The sequence below is a fragment of the Hipposideros armiger genome, unplaced genomic scaffold (assembly GCF_001890085.2).
Source record: "Hipposideros armiger isolate ML-2016 unplaced genomic scaffold, ASM189008v1 scaffold_541, whole genome shotgun sequence".
Lineage (NCBI taxonomy): Eukaryota > Metazoa > Chordata > Mammalia > Chiroptera > Hipposideridae > Hipposideros > Hipposideros armiger.
Genome location: NW_017731891.1, coordinates 246,994 through 271,644, shown reverse-complemented (window position 1 = coordinate 271,644; position 24,651 = coordinate 246,994). Strand labels below are relative to the sequence as shown.

At 34.4% G+C, this 24,651-nt stretch overlaps 1 protein-coding gene and 1 pseudogene across 3 annotated transcripts in view; one reads left to right on the top strand and one right to left on the bottom strand.

The window, feature by feature from the left end:
- Nucleotides 1-24,651, top strand: part of INTS6 (integrator complex subunit 6) — an 81,078-nt gene that overhangs the window by 54,128 nt on the left and 2,299 nt on the right. For all 3 annotated transcript variants that reach the window (XM_019668885.1, XM_019668886.1, XM_019668887.1), the window contains 12 exons: nucleotides 3,779-3,904; nucleotides 5,746-5,900; nucleotides 10,596-10,748; nucleotides 10,874-11,006; nucleotides 11,902-11,996; nucleotides 13,848-13,958; nucleotides 15,005-15,220; nucleotides 16,702-16,828; nucleotides 17,648-17,790; nucleotides 18,004-18,235; nucleotides 22,843-23,214; nucleotides 24,468-24,561. In XM_019668885.1, the coding sequence (XP_019524430.1) occupies nucleotides 3,779-3,904; nucleotides 5,746-5,900; nucleotides 10,596-10,748; nucleotides 10,874-11,006; nucleotides 11,902-11,996; nucleotides 13,848-13,958; nucleotides 15,005-15,220; nucleotides 16,702-16,828; nucleotides 17,648-17,790; nucleotides 18,004-18,235; nucleotides 22,843-23,214; nucleotides 24,468-24,561 (1,957 nt within the window). The remainder of the gene's footprint in view (nucleotides 1-3,778; nucleotides 3,905-5,745; nucleotides 5,901-10,595; nucleotides 10,749-10,873; nucleotides 11,007-11,901; nucleotides 11,997-13,847; nucleotides 13,959-15,004; nucleotides 15,221-16,701; nucleotides 16,829-17,647; nucleotides 17,791-18,003; nucleotides 18,236-22,842; nucleotides 23,215-24,467; nucleotides 24,562-24,651) is intronic.
- On the bottom strand, nucleotides 5,926-9,635 carry LOC109396760 (cytochrome c oxidase subunit 6B1 pseudogene; annotated as a pseudogene).

Genomic DNA, 24,651 nt, shown 5'->3' with positions numbered 1-24,651 from the left:
CACTATGTGATATATAATCGCTGCTAATAATTCCTATGCATTTTAAAAAACTTAATGATAAGAATAGTGTGTGTATATTTATTTTCCCATTGTAGAGTAATTCATGTTCACTTAGGAAAAATTGGAAAGAAATTTACCTGTGTTGCCAAAATAATTGCTTAATATTTTGTTATATTTTATGTATGCTTTTAAAAAAATTGTATAATTGTCATTGTAAGCATTTTTCTTTTACTATCAGGTAATTAATGAGTACCCACTTTATGCCAAATAACTATTCTTGATGCTGGGACTATAGTAGGAACAATCGACAGAAAGCTTACATTTTGGGACTGTATGACATAAAGTCATGTAAAATGAATAAGTAATATTAGGGAGTGCTACTTCGAAGAAAAAAATAGGGTAAGGGTGTAGAGAGTAACTTGAGACAGACAATGAACATTCTTGAGAGGCCTTCTGAGGAGGTGGCTCCCCCTTTTTATCATAAATCTAAAGGATATGCTTATCCCAGTTTGAATCAGTTTAAAATATTGCTTACCCTTGGAGATTGTTATACTCGTTATGTAAAGAAGCAAATAAAACAACTGTTTTTTTACAAATTATATTTGCATATCTCTAACCGTGAAGTTCAAGTCACTTGTTTGAATAGGGATTAAATCAGCTCAGGTTGTGTTTTAAAAATATTAATCCCATTAAAATGATCACATCATCCACCCTCTTTTTTTTGATTGAGGTATAATTGACATACATTATATTAGTTCCAGGTATACAACATAATAATTTGATATTTGTATGTATTGCAAAATGATCACATTAAGTGTAATATATGAGTAGAGATCTGAATAATGCAGAGGAAATCATACAGGAAGAAACATGCTCTATATTTTGGGGAGCGATATGGCTGGAGTTTACATAGGGAGGAGTAGAGAGTAACAGGTAGGTTTAGAGAGGCAGGTAAGGACCAAATATTAAATAGCCTTTTAGGTCATAATAAATATTTCTATTTTCCTAGTGTGATAAGACATTGGAGGGCTTTTTACAGGAGGTGAAATTGGTATCTATTCCTGAAAGATCACTTCAGTTGCTAGATGAGATACACTGTAAAATGGCAAGAATGAAAGCAGGGAATAGTAAGAGATGACAGTACTTTGGTCTCAAGTACTAGGTTTGGAGCTGGTGAGGAGATCTGATGCAAAGGAGAGCCAAGAATGAGGGCAAGGAGGGAAGAAGAAACCAGTGATGATGATTCTTAGATGATCCAGTTGGCTTGAACCAGGGGAGGTGAATGGCTGTGCCATGGACTACAATGGGTACACTGAGTAGAGGCAGGTGTGGGGGAGGCGGAGGGATGATATCAAATCAAAAAATACTTAATAGACATGTTGGTGGAGGTATTGAGGATAAAAAGCATTTTATAAAAATTGTAAAACTTTTCTATATTAAATACATTTAGCTTTCTTAGCCTCTGTAAGGACTTTTGCCTACATTCCAAATGTTCTTTTTGTCTTTTCTCTGCTATACCAAAATGCTAATGTAATAGAATTCTGTGGGGAAGTTTGTTTTTGTTTTTGTTTTTTCACTTTTTTGCCTTCCGACTCACTATATTTAGTTTGATTTTTTTTTTTTTTGTGGACTCTACATAATCACGAGAGAGCAATCTTCTTGACTTGAAGATAGTGTGCTTTTCTCACAAATACAATTAGTGATCCTAGAAACTTGATGCTTCAGTACGAAGTGTCATACTTCCAAGGGGTGAGTTTTGACATAGAAAATAAGAGATACATTATATAGGATATAGGTGCACTTTGTAAAGATGGCAGAATTTGCTATTTCTCTTTTAACTTTCAAAAGAACTAATGGATCATTATTTGCCAAGTGACTCAAGGTTATTCACTTTTTCTCTAATTTTCATTAAACATCTTTATTAGTAATTTTATTTCATAGTAAGATCGTAACTGATTTATTTATGGTTTCCTAATCAATTAATTGATGATGATACAGGTTAGGTGAGTAGAAAGAATTGTCACAGTTTTACACTTAAAAACTTGGTTCTTAATGACATCTTGGGAATATGCTTAAGTTTCATGAAATAAGGTAGTCAACCTTTATATAAGCTCTTAAATACTTTGTGTGTTAAGATGGTCAGCCTGTCTATATATTGTTTTATGTATATGTTAAAATTGACTTGGGAAAAAAATTTGACTTTACTAATTCTTTCAAATATATGTGACTCCATATAGACGGTCTATTTTAAATATTGGTTTCAAATTAACATCATGATACCCTGTAAGGGTTTGAATCTTGGTTGCACTACTGTATAAATTAGTTGACCTTTGCATGCTTTAGTTTTCTCGTTTGTAAAATGGAGAATGTAACCCATACATTGTTGCTAGGATTAAATAAATTAATATGATGAAGTGATTAGAATAGTGCTAGGCACATGGATACTCGGTAATTGGTAGGTATTTTATTATTTTTTTATTGTTATGACTATCATCATACACAGGTAAGTTGTTTGTTGTATGATACTTGCTTTTCTAAGCAAAGCTGACTTAAGAATTTCAGTTGCACTACTGCCTAATATTCCCTTTTCTGAGTAGCCTTTAGTAAATCACGTATTAAGTATAAATTGATATGAGTAATTAAGATACAATGATATAGCTGTGTTTGGTTGAATTGTTGAATTTGTAAAATTCCATATTGTGCTCATTGAAAATTACATTATAAGGTGTTTTATTAAACACTGTTTCAGTTAAGGTTTTCAGCATTGGTCAATATCAGCACATAATAGAAATATGACAAGTTAAATATGTTATTTTCAATTTTATAGTAGTCACATTAAAAATAAATTGGTGAAATTAATTTTAATATTATCTTATTTAATTCAATATATACAGAAAAATCAACATGAAATTGATATTTTAAAATTGAGACATTTTATATTATATTCATATTAAGCCTACTAAATAAGGTATATATTTTAGACTTACTATATGTCTCAATTTGGGCTAGCCATACTTCACATTCTCAGTAGCCATATGTGGCCGGTGACTATAGTATGGGACAACACAGGTCTAGATGTATCGAAAATCCTGTTTAAGAGATCTTTTCATTAGTATTTTTTTCTTAATAACTAGCATTTTAATGCTTCTGAACTAAAAGTCCTGTAGGTTATAAAATATACAAAAGGGAAATTCATTTAATATATTCCAAGTATTCCAAGTATGTAAGCCAAATGAAATTCAGAAACGTACTTGCTAACCATCTATATATTAAAGTGCAAATATTTAAAATAAGCAATAACTGCCAGCAGACCAATTAGATAAGTATCTGCTATGTACTTTGCATTAATCTTAGTGATAATACTTACATTAAGCAGGAGTAAAATTTTGGGGGTTTAGTTATTAGATGTTGTGTATGTATAGTAAAGATAAAATGTATTGGATAACGGTTGTAGATAGATTTATATATATTTTTTGGTATATTTTATATAATATATATCATATATATAAATTAAACATGATTTTTTATTGTGATTTTTTCAGACCAAGATTTCTATTTTCCATATATCTATTATTAGAAGAAAAAAGTTTATGTATTCTCACAAAATGAAATTGTTGGTTTTATTCATCTTCCCACAAGATAATGAAATAAGTCAAACTTTACCGTTGAACTTTTGTTCTTTGTTAATTAATCAGTACTGTCAGAAACTCCACTATGGTTCTCTCTTGCTAAAGGTAGGAATTTCTACAACTAACTAGTTCACTTTATTTTTTATCAGGCCGCTCATACTCTGTATGCTCTCCAAGAATGCTTAATCAGTGTCTGGAGTCCTTGGTGCAGAAAGTGCAAAGTGGCGTGGTAATAAACTTTGAAAAAGCTGGACCAGATCCTTCCCCCGTAGAAGGTATTATCATACTTTTCTTACAGACATTCTAAACTTGCTGTATCAATTATGCAACTAGGATATAAAAATTACTGTGATTTGGCCTTAAGATTGACAAGGCCAAATTATTAAGATGACAAAACAGCTATTGGTAAAGAGAGAAGATTAAATAGGAAAGTCAAGGTAAATTGATAATGGTTCAGTACCATCACTTTTTTATATTGATTGTTAATAAACTGAAGTTTTACAAGAGCCAAAAAGCTATATAAACATTTACAGATGAGCAATCTCATTTCCTTTTTAGTATTGTAACATTGCCTCTCTCCTGTATGTATGTATGCTTCTCCGATGTCTCTTAATACACAAGAGTGAACCCTAGGTGTTTCTTTAATTCTTTAGCTATATTTTTTCTAAGGATCAAACTGGTCATAACCAAGTGGTGTGTACAGTTCCAAAAATGAAGAACCAGCCTTGCCATTAAGCTTGATTATTTTAACTCTAGCTAAGCCCCCACTTGCCTTTTTTCTAATATTCGATGGTCATGAACTATTTATGTTAGCCACAGGGTATAAGAGTTACACTAGGATCACTGGACAGCTGTTACATCTGGACCCTTTGCATTGTACAGTGGAGCTTGCAAAAATTAGAAAGTTGTTAATGACACTTGGTAGAGGTGATCCACTAGAGTGGGAGAAGAGAAAGGTCATAGAGGTGAAAAAGTGGGTACCCTCAGAGGGGGATTATAGGGAAGGAGATGAAGATGGTAAGATTATATAAATTGTATCACTTTCTGGTTTTAAAACAAAGTTTTGGGTTGGCCGAGTGGCTCATTTGTTAAGAGTTGGCTTGGGAACACGAGCTCTGAGCAGCAGGGCCGCCGGTTGGGATCCCACATGAGGGCCAGTGATGCTGTGCCCTCTACAGCTAAGATGGTGAGCAACAGCTCAACCTGGAGCTGGGCTGCCATGAGTCGCCGGTGATGGAGGCTGCAGCCCCTGCTGCAGTGGGCTGCCGTGAGCAGCCGTCCGGCATAAACTGCCGTGAGCAGCTGTCCAATGGCCAGCGACTGATCTGCCTCAGCTGGGAAGAGCGCAATGATCACAAAACCAACATGGGCCAGTGAAGGGACATCCTCCACAACTAAACTGAAGAACAAAAGGACAGCACTTGTCTGTTCCTCTTCTCCGATTCCCCAATGCTGTCCCCTCCCCCAATTCCCCAATAAAATCTTTTAGAAAAAAAAAAGTTTTTTCTTTAATTGAATTGTTAGGCATGGAATATGTTTATTTTTAGATTATTTTAGTGCTTGGCTTAAAGTTAGGCACTAAGTAAATGTTTAGTTGAAGAGAGTTGCTATTTTGTTAGAATTATTTTAGATTAAAGGTAGGTGCTTCAAATCTGGATTTAAAGGTTTTTTTTATTTTAGTTATTAGGTTTTAGTTAAAATGATTACTCATTTAGCAATACTTACCTAGAATTTTCTAAGCCAGGCATGATGATAAGGACATTGAGTGTTTACCCTTATCATCTGGCGGGGGAAACATCATTCATTAAACAAGTATTTACAATGAAGTATGTTGTACATATTCTGATTGGGCAAGTAAAAGATGCTGTGGGACCTCCTTTCAGCTGTTAAACTCATAGTTGGCATTTTCAGACTTTACTCTCTAGTGAATTTTAATCTAATTGTAATGTTAAGAAGTCATGATGGTATTCTACCACTTAAGAAAAATAGGAAAATTCAGAATTGAACAAGTATTAGAACATTTTTATTAAGTTAAGTGATAATGGATATAATTTAACCTTAAGGCTTTTTCCCTTTAATGATATATGCTTTCTTTGTCTTAATTTCTTTACTATAGATGGGCAGCCAGATATATCAAGGCCTTTTGGATCTCAGCCTTGGCATAGCTGTCACAAACTCATATATGTCAGACCAAATCCTAAAACTGGGGTTCCTATAGGTCATTGGCCTGTTCCAGAATCTTTTTGGCCAGATCAGAATTCTCCAACACTAGTAAGTACCAGAGAGATTATGACTTTGTAATAGTAACCATTTAGCTGCTTTTCATACTAGTTTTAAGTACTACTATCAGTTAAAGGTATGGCTAATTTATGGGAATTAGACATGTTCAGAGTGCTGCGATAAGCTATTAGTTGCTTTAGTATACTGTATTCTTCATTATATAATAATAGAAGAAAGACATCTGTTTCCTTTAGAATCTGATACTATGCTTATGTTTTTATTATTGACACCTGGGTACAGAATCATAGATGTAATGAGTTTCTCTTTGGACTCTAAACATAATGTAACATGAAGCTATGTCTCTGGGATACAGTTTAGAATTTAAATGATGTCTTAGAAAATAATTGTGATTGTTTGCCTGCAATCTTTTAGGACTTAATGGTATAAATTTATGTTGACTTGCATGGTTTTAGTTATATTCATTGTTTTAAGTCTGGAGGTTTAAGGTAGAAAAGATTTTTCTGGTCTTGTTTATATGAATTATTTCTAGAAATAGGCCTGTTGAATAATCATGGTGAATTATTAGTATCCACTATATGGTTCTTATGATAGGGTAAATTTATACAAACTAATATCTAATTAATCTTGTTAATAGATTCTTTTGAGGTAAGTATTTTTTCTAGTGTCTGAGGACATCACAGGATATGTTGTGGGAGAGCATGACACTGGTTCTTTCCATATTACTCTTAGAAGATTAGAGGTATATTTCAAAGATCATTAAGCAGTTTAATGTTTCATGTAGCTATCATTTTTTAATTAAGCTGAACCCTATTAGAAAACTTTTATACTTTAAAGTTATATCAACTCTTCAGGATAATATTTACTTTTAATCTGTACAAGATCTTTAAAGTGATACCTCCTTTATTCATTTGGCTTTAATGAAATTAATGTTGTATAAATTTCAGTGATTATCTTCTTTAGTCCTTTTTTTTTTTCCTGATTGAACCATCATAGTGTTTTAGTCTGGCCTATAGAGAAACTCTCAATTTTTTTAGTCCAGTTTACTTTCTCTTCTGGAGTCCTTTCAACTCTTATAGACAGGTTTCATATTTGTATGAAATACTATCTTGTTGGTTAGTCATTCTATTATAGTTGTGTATCACCTACAGTAGGACATATGGTACTTTGTTGAGTTCTAATAGAAATTCAAAACCAATATCACAAGCATCATGTTAATATTACTCTGGTGGTCTGTTGCAAATTGTTACAAGCCATAGAAGATTTTGAAGTGTGGGTAGGATTTCAGTGGGAATAGGGAGCAGTATGAGAAAAAAAGTGGAAGTAAAAAAGAACAAGGTGTGTTTAGAGGACTAAAAAGTAGCTGAGTATAGGCAGGTCATAACATATATATAGAACATTGAGAGTACTATTAAATGAACCAAATTGTTCATGACTTTAAATGCAAGGTTAAGAAATTTAAGCTTTTTTCATTAATGCTCAGAAAACAACTGAAGATATTTTTACACAGTGCTGTTTTAGGAAAATTAATCTGATGGTTGTTATATGCAGCAAAATTAGGAGATGAGTTGGAAGGTAAGCAGGTTTCCTACTGGGCCATTGCTATGGTTAGATATGATGGAAGAGAGAATCATAAAGAGATAATATTGGAAAGAACTGGCAAAATTTAGTAACTGAGGGATATTAGTAGGGAAATGAAATTTTTATGAATAACAGTATTTCAAATAAGTATTGGTATTGAAATTAAATGTGATTTAGAGACTGTGATTCTGAATTTGAATCATGGCTCTACCAATTATTAGCTATGTACCTTTGGTTAATTATCTTCTCTATGCCTTAATTTCCTATCTATTAAATAAAGATAATACTTCCTATCTCATAGGATTGTTTTGGGGATTAAATGAAATAATTAATGCAAAATTTTCTTAGCCAAGTTCTAGAGGATTCCCTCCCCCTCCCTTTTCTTCATGGACTTGATTCAGTAAATTATGTGTTATGTGCATGCTAGGCACAGGAGCACAAGAGGACTAAAACAGTGCTTACCAGGTAACTCTTGAACCTTACCATTCCACAGGAAGGTCAGACATGAAAGGTAATACAGTGTGCTAACTGCAATAGTGGGCAGAGCAGAATCTAGAGGAGGTGGTGCCTAACTTCCTGGTATGTGTTTGGGGTACAGAGTGGGAGGGGTGTCAAGGAAGAAGTCTCTTTTGTGGTTGGTACTTGCCAGTCAGACTTGAGAACTTTGTTTGCAGGATGCAAGGGAGAAAATACTAAAGCAGTCAGAGATAACAGTGTGAAACACAGGGCATGAAAGACATCTTTTTGAGCAGCTAGCAGTAGCTTGGCATGGCAAGAGCATAGGGTATACATGGTATGGTGGGTGAAAGGCAGACAGGGACCAGATTGTCAAGGGGCTTTGTATATGATACTAAAAGAGTTAAACCTAGTTTTAGGTGATTGGCTATTGCTTTTACCAAATAATTTCAGATAGGGTAATTATCGGATCATATTTAAATTTTATTCCTGTGGGATTAATTAGAGGGGGCAGACTAATTAGGGAGACTAATAATAAGTAGTTTACTAGTCTAGTCTAGAAATGATGAAAACATGTATTAGAGTGATAAGAAATAGAAGATAAATTTTTAGAGAGATGAGAGTTTAGTACTGACAGGGTACTAATACTGAGCACCTGACATGTTTATGTGTTTTGCTAAGTGGCTTAGAATTTGTGGAATCATTTTATCTAGTTCTTTGTGATCGTTAAATATGGAGGATAAGGGGGAGATATTAAGGATGATACCTAGGTTTTTGGGACAGGTTTTAAGGTTTGAGGGAGGGACGGGATTGGATGATCATGTATCTGAGGGACCCATAGGAGATTTAGGTTATGCCCAGTATGCAGTTGGCTACATAAGAGAAATGAGAGGAATCTGGTCCTAGCACAGTAGTTTTGGAGCTACCAGTGTAGAGGTAGTAACTGAGGGTAATAGAGTCCTTTATAGCTATGAAATTTCAAATTATTTCCTCATAGCTCGTATTTTCTTCACCAACCTTCAATTGATGAGATTTTAATTTATTTTCCATGTTTCCAACAAGTATTTATTATTAGTTAAGTCATGATTCAGGATCCCAGGGCGGGGATCACCATGTACCCAGGGCTCCCTTCACCACCCTGGGAGAAGGATGGGAGGACAAAGGAGAGATGGGTGGAGCCAGTTCAGATCTTCCCAGGAAACTTGTCTTCTGCCTGGCACTTGTCCCAGGCTGACACCCAGGATGTGGGGCAGAGGGACTTGTACACATGCCAGTACCATTCACACATGGGGACACTACCCCTTTAGTGGTCATTGCCTTCCCACAGCTGTGGAAGTCCAAGTAGTTCTGCCAACAGTTCCTGGTTGGCAGAAGCGGCTGTGAAAGGGGGTAGTCTGATAGTTCTTGATTTTGATCTTGATGTCTTCTGCCATGGTATTAACTTCTGAAGAGGCCCCTGTAACAGCTTGAAGCTGTGTGACCCTCAGCAAAGATTTTAAGGAGAGGGGAGACTATTAAGGGGGAAATAGAATAACATGCCCCCTCTTTTTTCCTTTGAAGTATGGTGGGTTTTGTATCTTTAGAAGTAGGGTTTATAAACCACAGGGATAATCAAAGCAGTCTACCAGAATAAGGGAGGAATACATTAGAACTTCTATTTATGTTTATTTTATTCTCCAGTTTTTAATATTACTTTGGTATATATTTTGTATACCTATACATATATGTATATACATAATAATTTACAAGTAATTTATGTTATGTCATAACATATATATAATGTTATGACATAACATTGTATATTTAAAAACTTACTGATGGGGCCGGCCGAGTGGCGCGATGGTTAAGAACTGGCCAGAGGGCCCCTGTTTGGATCCCACATATGAGGGCCAGTGACACTGCCCTCTACAGCTAAGATGCTGAACAACAGCTCAACCTGGAGCTGGGCTGCTGTGAGTCGCCGGCTACGGCGTAGGCTGCAGCCCCTGTGGCAGTGGGTTGCCATGGGCTACCATATGTAGCCAGCAGCCAGCGTGAGCGGCCAGCAGCTGCAGTGAGCGGCCGTCCAGAAGCCGGCGACTGATCTGCCTCGCCCGGGAAGAGCGCAATGATGGTGCCAACTTGGGCCAGTGAAGCAACGTCCTCCACAACTAGACTGAAGAACAGAACGACAGCAACTTGTCTGTTCCCCTTCCCCCAATTCCCCAATAAAAATCTTAAAAAAAACAAAAAAAAAAACAAAAAACAAACAAACAAAAACTTACTGATCAAGGTGTATGATCAGTTTGGAAACCTCTGCTCTATACAAGTAACTAAATTGCTACAAGTGAGGACTTATGAAGGTTTCTATATGTTCATGTTTCTTGGATATAAAAATTAATGAGTAATGAGTACTTATTTAATTCCCTAATTTTGCATTTAACTTCTCTGAGAAAGTTTGATTTTAAACCTAAAAATATTTTCATTCTGTAGAGATTTTGAAGTGTTTTCTCTTTTTCTTGTGAATATTATATAACTTAAACTTTATATTTTCAAGTATTTTCTTTCAGCTTAATGGTGTTTTCAGTAGTAAAATAGACTCTTACTAACAAAACTAAGGAACTGAGTAAATATTGGTAGTGAGGGATACTGAAAATGAGTTTGTTTCTGGTATTTTGTGTAAATAGTAATAATAAGAATTTCCCCCTCTAGCCACCTCGGACATCTCATCCTGTAGTGAAGTTTTCCTGTACAGACTGTGAACCAATGGTTATTGACAAATTGCCTTTTGACAAATACGAGTTGGAACCTTCACCACTGACTCAGTTTATCTTAGAAAGGAAATCTCCTCAAACATGTTGGCAGGTGAGCTGAACAGCTACAGTGACTTAAAAATTTAAGTTAGATATTTCTTAAGTTAAATTGAATCAATGGTTTATATAACATTCTGTAAAGGTTATTAATATGAAGTTTTAACCACTTTTTAACAGGTATATGTGAGCAATAGTGCAAAATATAGTGAACTTGGTCATCCATTTGGTTATTTGAAAGCCAGTACAGCACTGAACTGTGTCAACTTATTTGTGATGCCTTACAATTATCCAGTCCTCCTTCCCCTTTTAGGTAAGTCATCCTAATCACATTCTCTATGGCTCAGCATACAACAAATTTTCCTACAAACAAACTTTGGGAACATCTCTTTGTAAGTTTTTCTGCTGAAAATTAATTAAAATGATTTTACTATTCTAAAATACTGAACCTGTCAAAGGTTGTGTTACTGCAACCTGTTCATGTTTGTGGTAAATTTAAAAAGGCAGTGTCAAAACACCTTTGAGTTGACAACTAATAAAGGTATTATATTTAAAATTTTTCAATGATCTAATTCTTTTTTCAAGTTAGATTTCTTACATAGTTAGAATTGGTAATTCAGGTTTTGTACTTGGTAAATAAGACATTTCGTAAAGTATATTCATAAGATCTGAGTATTTTCTTTCTAAGAATTTATCTATATTTTAATTTTTACTTGGCAGATATTTTTTTAAATGAATGAATTTGTTCCAAAATGATATGATAAAAGCCTAAAATTAGTTTCTAGGGACCATCTGGCTATATAATATTTGAGGAGTACTGTTGGAGAAGACTAATTTTTCTCCATGGAATTATATCAGATTTAAAAGTTATTAGAAAATGCTGTGCATACTTTGTTTTTATCCTAAATCTGTTTCATATCTAGGTCTAGGTAGGGAATAGATTTTCCTTGTGTATTTTGTGATTCTACCTATATTATTATATAATTCTATAACATAATTGGTACCTTTTCATTTTTAAAATGGTATTACTAATCAAAAATGCCAGAACCAAAAATTTTACCACATTCAATTTCTTAAAAGCTTATGTCTCATGTAACTCTTTCTTTTACAAATAAGAAAGCAGACTTTAAAAATGAAACTTATTTGACTTGATTTTCATCTGTGAAAACAATGAGTGGTGATAATTTGTTCACATTATACTTTTGTAGATGACTTGTTTAAAGTACATAAAGCAAAACCAACATTGAAATGGAGACAGTCGTTTGAAAGTTATTTGAAGACAATGCCTCCATATTATCTTGGGGTAAGAATATTGTTAAAAATAGAACTTATAAAAGTTTTATATTATGCTTATAGTTTATAATAGGTATTATAAAAATATTTATTGCTGTTATAGATTAAATGTCATTAAAATTGAGTGTACAAGTGACCAATATAGATGTAAAAGGAAAGAAATGTTTCCAGTGATATGCAAAATGATGATGATAATGAGCACATATAATACTTACCCTCTGCCTGGTACTATGCTAATCACTTTACATGTATTAACCTCATTTGAATTATACAGTAATCCTACAAGGTAGAAATGATCATTGTTCCTCTTTCATAGATGTGGAAACTAAGGCACTAAAAGATAAGTAATTTGTCTAAGGATACATTGCTAATATATAGGGGAGTGGAATTCAGTTTCAGACAGTTTGACTTTAGAATTTAGGGTTTTAATTTCAGTTGTTGTACTACCTTTTTAAATTGCAATTTTAAAATTATTTCTCTTTAAGGGTACAAAATGGTTTTTGTTGCATTATTTCCTAAATCTCCATAAATATGTTTTTAGGTAGATAAGTATATATTCTCATAGAACCATATATTTTTAGAACCATGAATTTTCTGATTACTTAAAACCTAGTTTATCATAGTAGATAAGACCAATAACATACATATTGTTAAGTACACTATTTTATAAAAGGTAACTGCTTAACAAAATGACTTGAAAGTACTTTTTTAACAAAATGACTTGAAAGTAGATTGAAAGTACTTTTAAACATTACTTCTGCTTTTAATGCAGGAATATTACAGCATTTGACTGTAATCTTTGTAAATGGTTCCTAATTAGAACATTAATTTCTTGAGCTTTGAAAATCATATTTTATAGTTCTAAGAAATAAGTTGTGTGAGTGTCTAGCACATATTGCCTGCCATATAAGAGAGTGAAAAGGAAGAAACACTGAATATGAACTGTAACATATGTTGACTCATTTACATTTCATAGCAACCTGGAGGACTTAGCCAAAGCTACATGGATATTGAATATCAGAGCTGGGACTTGATTCCAGTTTGACACAAATGGTTATACACACGTTCTAATATGTCAATGAATTATCATCTTCTTTCTGTCTCTGTCCCATTCACATGTGCTAGACACTCCTGCTAGTGATATTTTCCACTGGTTCTCAGTTGGTCTCTCCTTACAATTAAAAATTATTTCACTGTACCACATCTGTAATAAATATTAGACTGTTTTTCCTCTATTTTTTTCTTTAGAGCTAGTTTCTGTGTTTTCAGTTTGACTAATGGTAATAATAGTAGATTAATACCTACTGAATGCTTACTGTTTGCCAGATGTTTTTGTAAGTGCTGTACAGGTATTAATTTAATCCCATGATAGCTTTACGAGGTAGATACTATTGTTATCACTTTACACATGAGAAACTAAGGCACAGAATGGTTATATAACCTGATACAGGGTCATAAAGCTAGTGAATAGTAGAGCCACAACCTACCCAGTTACCCAAAGTAGAAATCTGTTTTCTTTGATTCCTTTTCAGTTACTACCCAAGTTTTATCAAATCTGTCTCTGCAATGTATCTTCTGCCCATTTCTTCCAAATTTAATATCTCCAGTGATACTAAGAAGCACAAGACTTTCACTTTTTATTGCCCTGGGTATTATTATTATAACCTCTAATCCTTTTTAACTATTTCAAACTGTCTTTTTTTCATACCACTGACAAATCAAATACAAATATGATTATGTTACTCTCTTATGGAAGAAACAGAAATTTGGGGTGTCAGAATTTTCAAAACTGACTTAATAAATGTAGCCATAAATTTTTGGTAAGCTTAGGATTGAGTAATGTTTTCTTTTTTGCCTATAGCCTTTGAAGAAAGCTGTTAGAATGATGGGAGCACCTAACCTTATAGCAGACAGTATGGAATATGGACTTAGTTACAGTGTCATTTCATACCTCAAAAAATTGAGTCAACAGGTAATATTAAGAAATAGAACCATTAAAAAAAAAAAAGAAATAGAACCATTAAGTATTTTGAATGCTTTTGGCTAAGATGGTTAATAGGCCAGATATTTGTGCTTGATAGTTCTAATGGAATTCCATCGTATTAGTATGTAACATTTTAAAATCACGTATATCATATAGTTATATAATTCTGTCTCTAAGTACATGATATGTTATGTTTTGAAATGTTAATTTCAAATAATAATTCCTAGTTTATGAAAATAACTTCATTAATTTGGTCCTAGACTTCCTGTATGTGAACATTGTTTTCTTTTGCAAAATTTTTTAGAAAATTGTTTTTCTTAGACAAAATAGCTGTTTCTTTTGCTTTATGTTTTAAAGCCTGTTGTTTTTTTCTCTGAAAATGGGAGTTTCTTTTGAAATGTTTATAAAAGACGTTGAATTTTGTCATTTTTTGGGGCATAATTCACATTAACAGTTAATATGGTAGTTAAGCAGTTAACAGTTTAACTGACTGCCCAGTTATTAATGTTATATAAAATACATTATTTTTCCAGTACTTCTGCCATTTCTACTTTAACCACTAATTGAAATGCAGGTTGTAAAGAATCAAAATATTGCTATTTGATTTCCAGTGAAAAACTACATCATTATTTGCCGTATCTATGAAGATTTAGTTATGTGCAATAACAGTGGCTTTAAGTAAATGTTGATGAGATGATTTTTATATTTTATATCACTTCTGAGTTGGAAATACATATTTTCATTTAGGTTGCCTTTATATTTCATGGTTTAAGTGTAGTGGGTATTAAGTAAAATAAGTTGAAGTTGTTTGTTTGCCCTGCTCCAAAAGCCTAGAATTCTAATGATTTTAAATCATAAGGTATTGTTTAAACTATTTTTAACTTACTAAGTATTGACATAAAGTATGCTACTTGAGTTTTTAATTTCTTATGTACATTTTTAATATAATATTTAATTTATAGAAGACCAAATCTATAGTATTTAATTTACCAATTTAGATTATAACAAGACAATCTTACTTATTTTTACTTTAGGCCAAAATAGAATCTGATCGAGTCATCGGATCTGTAGGCAAAAAAATAGTACAGGAAACTGGTATTAAAGTCCGAAGCCGATCACATGGTTTATCCATGGCATATAGGAAAGATTTTCAACAATTGCTCCAGGGAATTTCAGAGGATATTCCTCACAGACTGCTGGACCTTAATATGAAAGAATACACTGGGTTCCAAGTTGCTTTGCTCAATAAGGTAATAGTTACATAAATTTAATACTGCTCTAGTTATATTCAGTTGTATTGTTGAATAGATTAAATTCTCTATTAACTGATACTGTTTGTCCAAACTTTCAGAAGTACTTTTATACCTCTGCACAATGATCATTATATTATCATTTAATCATTGAATTTTATAATTAAAAGACATTATACATGGTAAATGAATGAATGGATATACTGATGAAGAGTAAACCAACCCATTCATTTTATAAATGAGTAAACACTTGATAAATTGAACTTCATTAAAATTAAAATTTTTGTCTTCAAAAGAAACTTTGAAAATGAACAGAAAGTTACAGTCTGGGGAAAAAGCATATATTAATAGAGAACTCATACAACTCAATTTCAAAGAGATAAATATCCCCATTAAAAAAAAAAAAGGACAATTTGAACAGACACTTCACCAAATAAGATATACAAACTCAAATAGGCACATAAAAAGATGCTCAACCTTATAGGCCAATAAGGAAATGCACATTAAAACCATAATGAGATCCCACTTACACCCACTAGAATGGCTAAAATTTAAAAGACTAGAAAATGTCAATTTTGTTGGTGAATATGTAGAGTGACTGGAACTCCTACATACTGCTGATGGAAAATAGTTTGCAGTTTCTTAAGAAGACAAATATATACTTGCTATGTAAGCAGCAATTCTACTTGTAGGTATATATCTACCCAAGAGAAATGAAAATATATATCATAGAAGCATTATTCAAATAGACCAAAACTGAAAAACAGTCCAGTGTTCATGATCTGGTAAATGGAAGATGTGGTATATCCATATAACGGAACACTCACTACTGCAGTAAAAAGGCACAGACTGCTGATACTCGAGCAACATGGATGAATCTCAAAAACATCATGCTAAGTGAAAGAAGCCAGAAAGAAAAGATTATATGTTTCAAGATTCCATGTATAAAATGGAATGTAGAGAGACTGAAAACAGATCAGTAGTTGCCTAGATCTAAGAATAGGGATTGACTACAAATGGGCTCAAGGAACTTTCTGGGATGATGGAAGTGTTCTAAAACTGGATTGTGGTGATTGGTTCACAGCTATAAAATTACTGACACTCATCAAGCTGTGCACTTAAATGGGCAATTTTATGGTATGTAAATTATACATAAAAACTATAAAAAAAAACAAAAATGCTTCAGTCTTTAAAATTTTGAAATTCATTTCATAAGATATTTACTTCTCTTAGCCAGAATGTATAATAAAATGTTGAGTTCGATGTGAATTTCAGATTCCTTGGTTGAGCTCACTACTGATTTTTTTATCTTTTGGTTCCCAAAACAGTACATTAAGATAGCATTATAACTCTTTATCCTGTTTTTTAAGCTAATTAGTTAAGTTGCATATCTTACTTTCAAACCTGTGGCGGAAGTTAGAGATTTTAGTCTCTTAATTCTGTGTTTGTAAATAACTTTTGTCTCTGAATGTTTTCAATAGGATTTGAAGCCACAGACATTTAGAAATGCATATGACATACCAAGACGGAATCTTTTGGATCACTTAACAAGAATGAGATCTAATCTTATGAAAAGCACGCGCAGATTTCTTAAAGGACAGGATGAAGGTTAGATCATGGTTTTAATATTGGTATTTCTTTCGTAAATTTGTTTATATCTAAAAACATAATATGATAATATAACTTCAAGAATTATTACAGTGGTATTATATTCTCATTGTAAATTCAAACAAATGAAGTAAAAAGTGAGTCATCCCTGATTCTTTACATTTCTTCCTACCATCACTGTTGCCCCAAATTGTATTCCCCAGAGGTTCAACTGTTGTTAACAGCTTAGTTTCCTTTTTTTGCCTTTCATACATTTTCATACATTTATACACACAGACACCCACAGTCATTTTCTTATGATATACTAATATCTGATGGTTTAACTCGGGTTGGCCAATACCTGTCATATTCTGATATTTCCTTCAGCTATATCCCATGACATCTACTACAAATCAAATCAGATGAGAATTTAACCCTTTGCTATCTCTGATATAATCTTTAGCTTTATATAAAAAGGGTTCTGTGTGATTTTTCGGTAAATTGTGCTAAACTAAATTTTTTATTTGGAATAGAGTAGAAGAGACATTTCTTTTCATGGTAAAGTTATACATATAGCTTATTCTATGCACTTAAGTTAGTTGCAATATTTTTGTTTTGTTTAGAAGACAAAAATCAATGATTTAAAATTTTATTTTAAAATTCTCAGACTTTTATGTCACGCTATTTATAGTGGCAACAAATTAATTTAGAATATGTGGTAAGGGTCTGCCTGGAATAACACCAGGTAGCATTCATATATAAGAAGACATTTGATAACCATAATAGGTAATAGGTTTTAGTGAGGTTAACTTCTGTTGTTGCTCTATTCTGTTTGTGTAGATCAAGTACACAGTGTTCCTATAGCACAAATGGGGAACTACCAGGAATACCTCAAGCAAGTACCTTCTCCACTGAGAGAACTCGATCCTGATCAGCCTCGAAGGTTACATACATTTGGCAACCCCTTTAAGCTAGATAAAAAGGTAAGTTTGAAATGTTTGATTACATAATTTCATTTGTGCTAGGTACTGTGGATTTAAGTTCTTAAGAAAGGTAAGCTGAAGCTATTTTCCTGGTAGCGTATCTAATAAATGTCAACATAGTTAAATATAGTTGTTTTAATGGGAATTGGAATTAGTTGTGCTATTTAAAAGCTGTATGGAAATCCAGGCAAATTATATTCTTTTTTGTTGTAGGGTATGATGATAGATGAAGCAGATGAATTTGTGTCTGGACCTCAAAATAAACATAAACGACCTGGAGAAGCAAATATGCAAGGGATTCCTAAAAGACGTCGCTGTATGTCTCCACTACTAAGAGGCAGACAACAGAATCCAGTTGTGAACAATCATATCGGAGGAAAAGGACCACCTGTACCTATGACTCAAGCACAGCCAGATCTTATTAAACCCCTTCCTCTTCATAAAAGTAAGAGTTTTGGGTTTTTTTTTTTAAACATTATTTGCTGCTTTTTGGTTCTTTAGAGAAGAGATTTTTTTTTTAATAGATTACAGAACAAAATGATAAGTCCAAGAGTGTCTAGAGAAGATAATTTGTTTATTCTAAATTTTGGCGTGTAATTATTTTTATGTCTTTTTAATGAACAAATGTTGAACATTTCATGTGTTCATTATGCTTTATTAGTATCATGAGCTAAAATATTATTTGCAAATCTTAAGTATTTCAAAATAATAGTATTTAAAGCGGCATTATCAATACCTGTACATAGAAAGATTTTCAATATAAGTTTAATGCAACACAACTAATTATTAAATACCTGTCCTATTTTAGAAATGTTAGACATTGAGCTATAGCAATGATCACAATAGTAGTGATCTCTGCCTTCATTTATGAGTGAGGAAAGGAAGTCATTGAACATTTCATTAGAAGTGTTGTGAATGTTACAAAAGGGAAATCAAGTATGCTGTGGACATATGTGGCAATGTGATTTAACTTGGTCTATGGGGTCAAGGCAGTTTACTGAGGAAGTTGTTTAAACCAGCACCTGAAGGATGAAGGGGAATAAGAAAACTGTGCATTTGCCTGTGCAATAGGAGTAAGCTAAGAAGAGCATGTGTAAGGTCTATAGTAAAGAGAAGGGCATTGACATGTTAAGCACTAAGCCTGTTTTGTCTTCCTTTCCGTTTAGCCCGCGATATCCGATTTCACTGATATGCCTTCTCTTCAGTCAGTTCTCTGTGGTTCGTGTTCCAGTGCAGTTTAAAAAACGTTTCTTTACCCGTAACAGTGACAATGTCAGTAGAAGAAACGTGTGAAAGCGATCCAAGTGAAATTAGTTTTCCTAATAGAAGAATATAATTTTTAAAATTGTATAGTGTCAGTCACCGGTGACTGATATGGCGCTTAACGTGTTAAAGAGAACTGAAAATTCTAGCATAGCAAGGGTGTTGGGAATGAGGTAAAGTGTGAATGGAAAGATAGGCAGAGGCCAGATCAAGGAGGGCTTTGGAAACCCTTATAAAGATTGTAGATTTCAAGGATGATGAGAATCCACTGAAAGGTTTAAAGAGGTAGTGACCTGATCTGATCAGCATTATATAAAGACCAGGCTGACTGACTATACTGTGTGGAATATTATCAGGGAAGAATAAGAGTGGATGTAGGGAACCCTTAATAAATTAATGGGTTCATTTATTATAGGTAGTGATCATTCATGGCTTATAACATCTTAACTGGAGAGAAAAGAAATACTATATACCTCCTGATGGAATTATACAGTGCTACCTGTGAAGTAGTCTTACCAAAAAAAAATTTTTTTTGAACATCAATCTGATCAAGCTTCTATATCTAACAACCAATTTATAGGAAATACAAGGGACAGAGAAACATATTACATGACAAAACCAGGATAAAATTAGCAAAATCCAAATTTTGGGAAACTGTATAGGACAAAGAATCTGGTGTGTTTATGTGTGTATTTTTGCTTCCAGAAAAAAAAAATAACGTAGAAAAAAGAGGTACAGAAGGATTTTATAGATTCAAAGATAGTTAAGAGACATATAAAGCTGTTGCAGTTTTGGTCCTGATTTGGACCCTGAATCAAACAAAATCAAAGTTTCCCACAAACAAAATATATAAGTAATTAAAATTGTGGACACTGACTATATATTTGACTTCAAGTTTTTGGTTGCACAGGAACCAGTTAGGAAACCCAGGGAAGAACTACTGGTGACCTGGCAATGGGGTTGCAAGAAGAATATGTACTTGAGAAATAATTGGACATATCAGTAAAGGACTTGGTGACAAGTGACAGCATGTTGGAGCCAGGGCAAGGGAGGAGTCAGGCTTCTGTCTTGAGAGACATTGGGTGGATGTTGGTGTCGGGGGTGGAGCAAAAAGATAATGAGTGAATTTAGTTTGGAAGTGCATATTAGATAGCCAAGTAGACATCCTAAGTTAGAAGATGATTATTTGAGTTTGGAACTCAGGAGAAGAGGATTGGGCTAGAGATGTAGGTATGGGAGGCAGCTTAACCCCCACTGGAGTGAATAAAATCTCACCAAGGGAAATAGCCAGAAGGAAAAAAAGAGCTTAAAATAGAATCTTGAAAGTGCCAAAGTTAAGAGGAGATAAAAGATTCAGAGAAGAGGATTGAGAAAGAAGAATCCAAGAAATAGGAAAAAATAGGGAAACATTTAATGTCATAGATGCTAAAGGGAAGGAGAATTGAGTGGTTGGTGGTCTCAGATACTTAAACAGATCAGTCAAGAGAATCAGAAAGATTCTGTTAGTCTTTGGCTATCTTAGCAAGAGCAATTTTGGTGTCGTAAAGGGGATAGAAGACTAAAGATGTGGGTTGAAGAGTGAGAAATGAGAAAATGGAGACAATGAGTATAAACAGCCAGTTGCAGAAGTTTAGCTATGAAGGGTAGGTGAGAAAAGAGTGTCAGCCAGAAGAGGTCGTGAAGCTAAAAATGGTGATTTTGCTTTGTTTTTATGATGATAGAGAGTTGAGCATGTTTAAATGCTGGCGTGATGGAGCCAGTAGAGAGGAAGCAGTTGAAAATGAAGGTGAGAAAAAGTATAATCAGCACAAAATCACTGAGAAGGCTAAAGGGACCCCAGATAAAAGAATGCTGCTTCTATTGAATGTATGTGGTTATAGGCTTAACCATGGGAAACAGGAAGTTCCCATCCCACGGCTCTGCTTTTCTTTGTGAAGCAGGAGGTGACATATACTGCTGAGAGGGAAGGAGAGATTGGGAAGATCGGAGATGTGAAGAGAGTGGAGAAGGTTTCAATGATCTTATGGGAGAGGGAGAAGAGGTTGTAATAAGATTGCTAGGCAGTGCTAAGATCCAAGTACTGATGGTGACTGACCACTCTGCAGAGCTGGGTCATATGTTAGTGCTCATCATTCAAAGTGCAGGTCTGGAACAAGCAGGCAGACAGAGGCATCAAATGTTGGGACTTGCCTGGCTGGTGTCATGGAAGAGAGAATTTAGGACATTGGTAAAAAGTGATACATTATGGGATGTAAATTGGATAGATAAGACAGTGGATATCTAGAAGGGACCTGATGAATAAGAGGAAGGAATTGCTGGTGTAAAAGTCTGCTGAGTTGAAAAGCAACAGCAGGAGTACTGCCAACATAAGTGTTATGTTTCTCCATCCCTGAGTTTGTGTTTGACCTCAGAGGCAAATGTGAGGGTGAAAACATTCTTTGGAGTTGGGAAATGGAGGAATTGACAGGACAGGTTCTTGGCTTAGACATTGAAGTCATGCACTACAGCACTTCTCAACCTTTGTAATGTGTACGTAAGCCACCTAGGGGTCTAGTTAAACTACAGGTTCTAATTCCTTCATTTGGGGTGGGTCTTTAGATGAGCATTTCTTGCAAGCTCTCTGATGGTACTAATTCATGCTGCGTGTCCACAGGCCACAGTTTGAATAGTAAGGACCTAGAATGAAGTCCTGAGGGGCATGGGGTGGGAGGAAGTCTGTGAACCAGGTGCGGGAGACATCTGTGACCACAGGTGTGCCTGGAGATCAATAACGGTAGTGACGATGGGAGAAAGAATGAGTGCAGTGACACAGGCGAGCCTCAAAAGAGCAAGAGTTTTTACAAGAATGCGTGGAAAAGGGTCCTGAGGTGGTATTGAGGGGTGAAGGAATCAGAGATTCAACATGCATGGAGAGTGAGAGACACAGTTTCTACTTCAGGTCTGAAAAGGAAAGCAGTTTCTTTGCAGGCAAGCTGGCTTCAGTTGAAGGAGTTGTAGAAGATATTCAATAAAGTTGGCATATCATGGAATAGAATTTAGGAGAGATCCAGACGTCAGAGGGATTTTTGTGGGGATGTTTATATTTTGGACAGTAAGTGAGGAAAGTAGAGATCAGCTGGTGTCCTGGAGGTTTGGTGAGCTGAATAAAATTCAGCTGCTTTCTTTAGGGAGCTAGTGTAATCTAATGTTAAATGGCAAGGGGGAAAGCTTTTACATCTAGTTGTCTAATGAGCTTGACTGGGCATCCGGTGGTTCTGTGTTGCTCAAGTAACAAAGATCAGATGGATGGGTATAAGAAAAGGGGGTACTGTGAAATGATACCTGTTTGGTGGTAAGTTCCTTGAAGAACATTGAACAGTTTAAACTCCCTGTGTTTACTTTTGCCTCTAAACAATAATAGATGGATAAGGCAGAGGTCGGTTGGAATGAGCTAGAGCTAAAGAATGGATAACCATGATAATCTTGATCATTTATGTTTCCCTAGAGCATTGAAACCCTACTTGTTCAATAAAATTGCCATAGAACACAGCAGAAAACTAAAAGTTGGCTGAGGTTGGCTTTTTTTCCCCCCCCTAAGGGCAGAAATTGTACACGTTTTGTAAATATTGTGAATGTTTTACATTGAATTCACAGTATCTTTGGCAAAGCTTAAGAACCATATCATTTGTTAATTTGCATCAGTCAGGGGCATCAGCTGTGATTTGCTGTAATGATATTTCTTTGTAGCTTTCTTTACTATGTGCTTTGAAATTGTCTTTCATCATTTTTCTCCGTTATCTTTGTTTTTAGTTTCAGAAGCCAGTAATGATTCAACAGTAGATGATGTGGTTGAAAATCATGTTGCTGACCAACTTTCATCAGATAGTACACCAAATGCTATGGATACTGAATTTTCAACATCTTCTCCAGCCAATTCACTGGAACGACCAACCAATCATACAGAGGCTCTTGGTCATGACCATTTAGGAACTAATGACCTCACTGTTGGTGGATTTTTAGAAAATCATGAAGAGCCAAGAGATAAAGTACAGTGTCCTGAAGAGAATATACCAGCATCTTCACTCAACAAAGGAAAGAAATTGGTGCATTGCAGAAGCCATGAAGAAGTCAACACTGAACTAAAAGCACAAATAATGAAAGAGATCCGAAAGCCAGGAAGAAGTATGTATAATTAGAGACAAATCTCAGATTTGATTTCTGTGTGTGCTCAAAAAAACCAGAAAAGTCAAGTGAACAAAAAGCATGGATCTGATTCTAGATCAGTCTTGCACAGTATCTAAGCTATATAAGATTAGATTCTTTATTCGGCTGACCAACACTTACTGAGTATCTGCTATATCCAAAGTCCTGTGCTACATATGGTAAGCAGGAGGGCCTGAGAGCACAGGAAAAACACACAGATAAATTACACATGGTTCCTACCATGACAGGAGCCCCATAGTCTAGAGCAGGGGTTGGCAAACTGCAGCTCGCAGGCTGCAGTTGGCTGACCCCTGGACTCTTCAGTCTCCAAAGTTTGCAACCCCTGGTCTAGAGTATTCTTTTTTTTTTTTAAGCAGAGCCATCCTGCCACCTGTTGGCAGCTCAGCAGTTGCTCAGCTCCGGCCGGGCATTGAACTGCTGTTGCTCAGAGCTAGAGTATTCTTTTAACCAGCAACTGAATCTTAATGTAGCAATAAGTCCAAAAAGTGTAGTGAATATTAAGTGACTTCATGTTTGTAAAGTTTGCAACATTGTGCCAACTACTGTGTTTAAGATTTAAACTATGATGGTTGAGTAGGGATGTGTTTAGGTCAAATAACTAAACTTACGATGCTGTCTATTATATGAATGCAAAAGAACTTCGTAGAATAAAATTTCAGTAGTATTGGCATTCATTCAGAAGATATTGACAGATCACCTGCTATGATGGTCCAGTGACCCATGGGTGGTCCAGAAGTGGGCAAGACAGCCTTTGCCATTTAGGATCTTACAGACCTTGGCAGAGTTGTATGTGAAAACCTGAAACTGAAATAGCACTCTCAATCTGATTTATTTTTTGCCTCCATGTAACCGCACCCCCCACCCTCTCATGCTAGCTATAGTTTAGAATTTAAATTATAAGGATGAATTTTTGTAAAGGCAACTTCTTACTTTTCAGTGGCACCACCAAAAACTAATTATTCATCATTCTAAACTTTGATACCTTAATGGGAACTTTTACCAAAACAGTGTTTGACAAGTTATTTTATCTTTCTTGATATATGATGAAATACATGTATAATAAAACCTTCAATGAGCAGTGAAAATTTTATGTAGAATATTTTTGTTTTTGTCTTAGTATATCTTGATGTAGTAAACTGCAATAGAAAAATATTGAATACGAGTATAAAAGAAAGCCACTTAATTTTTCTTTTTGCTTCTCTTGTTTTAAGAATATGAAAGAATCTTCACTTTACTGAAGCATGTGCAAGGCAGTTTACAAACAAGACTAATATTTTTACAAAATGTCATTAAAGAAGCATCAAGGTAAATAATCTATTGAACGTTAGTATTTTAACAGTATCTATTTTGTACTTGTGTTATGCACCTCTCTCTCTCTCCCTCCCTCCCTCCCTC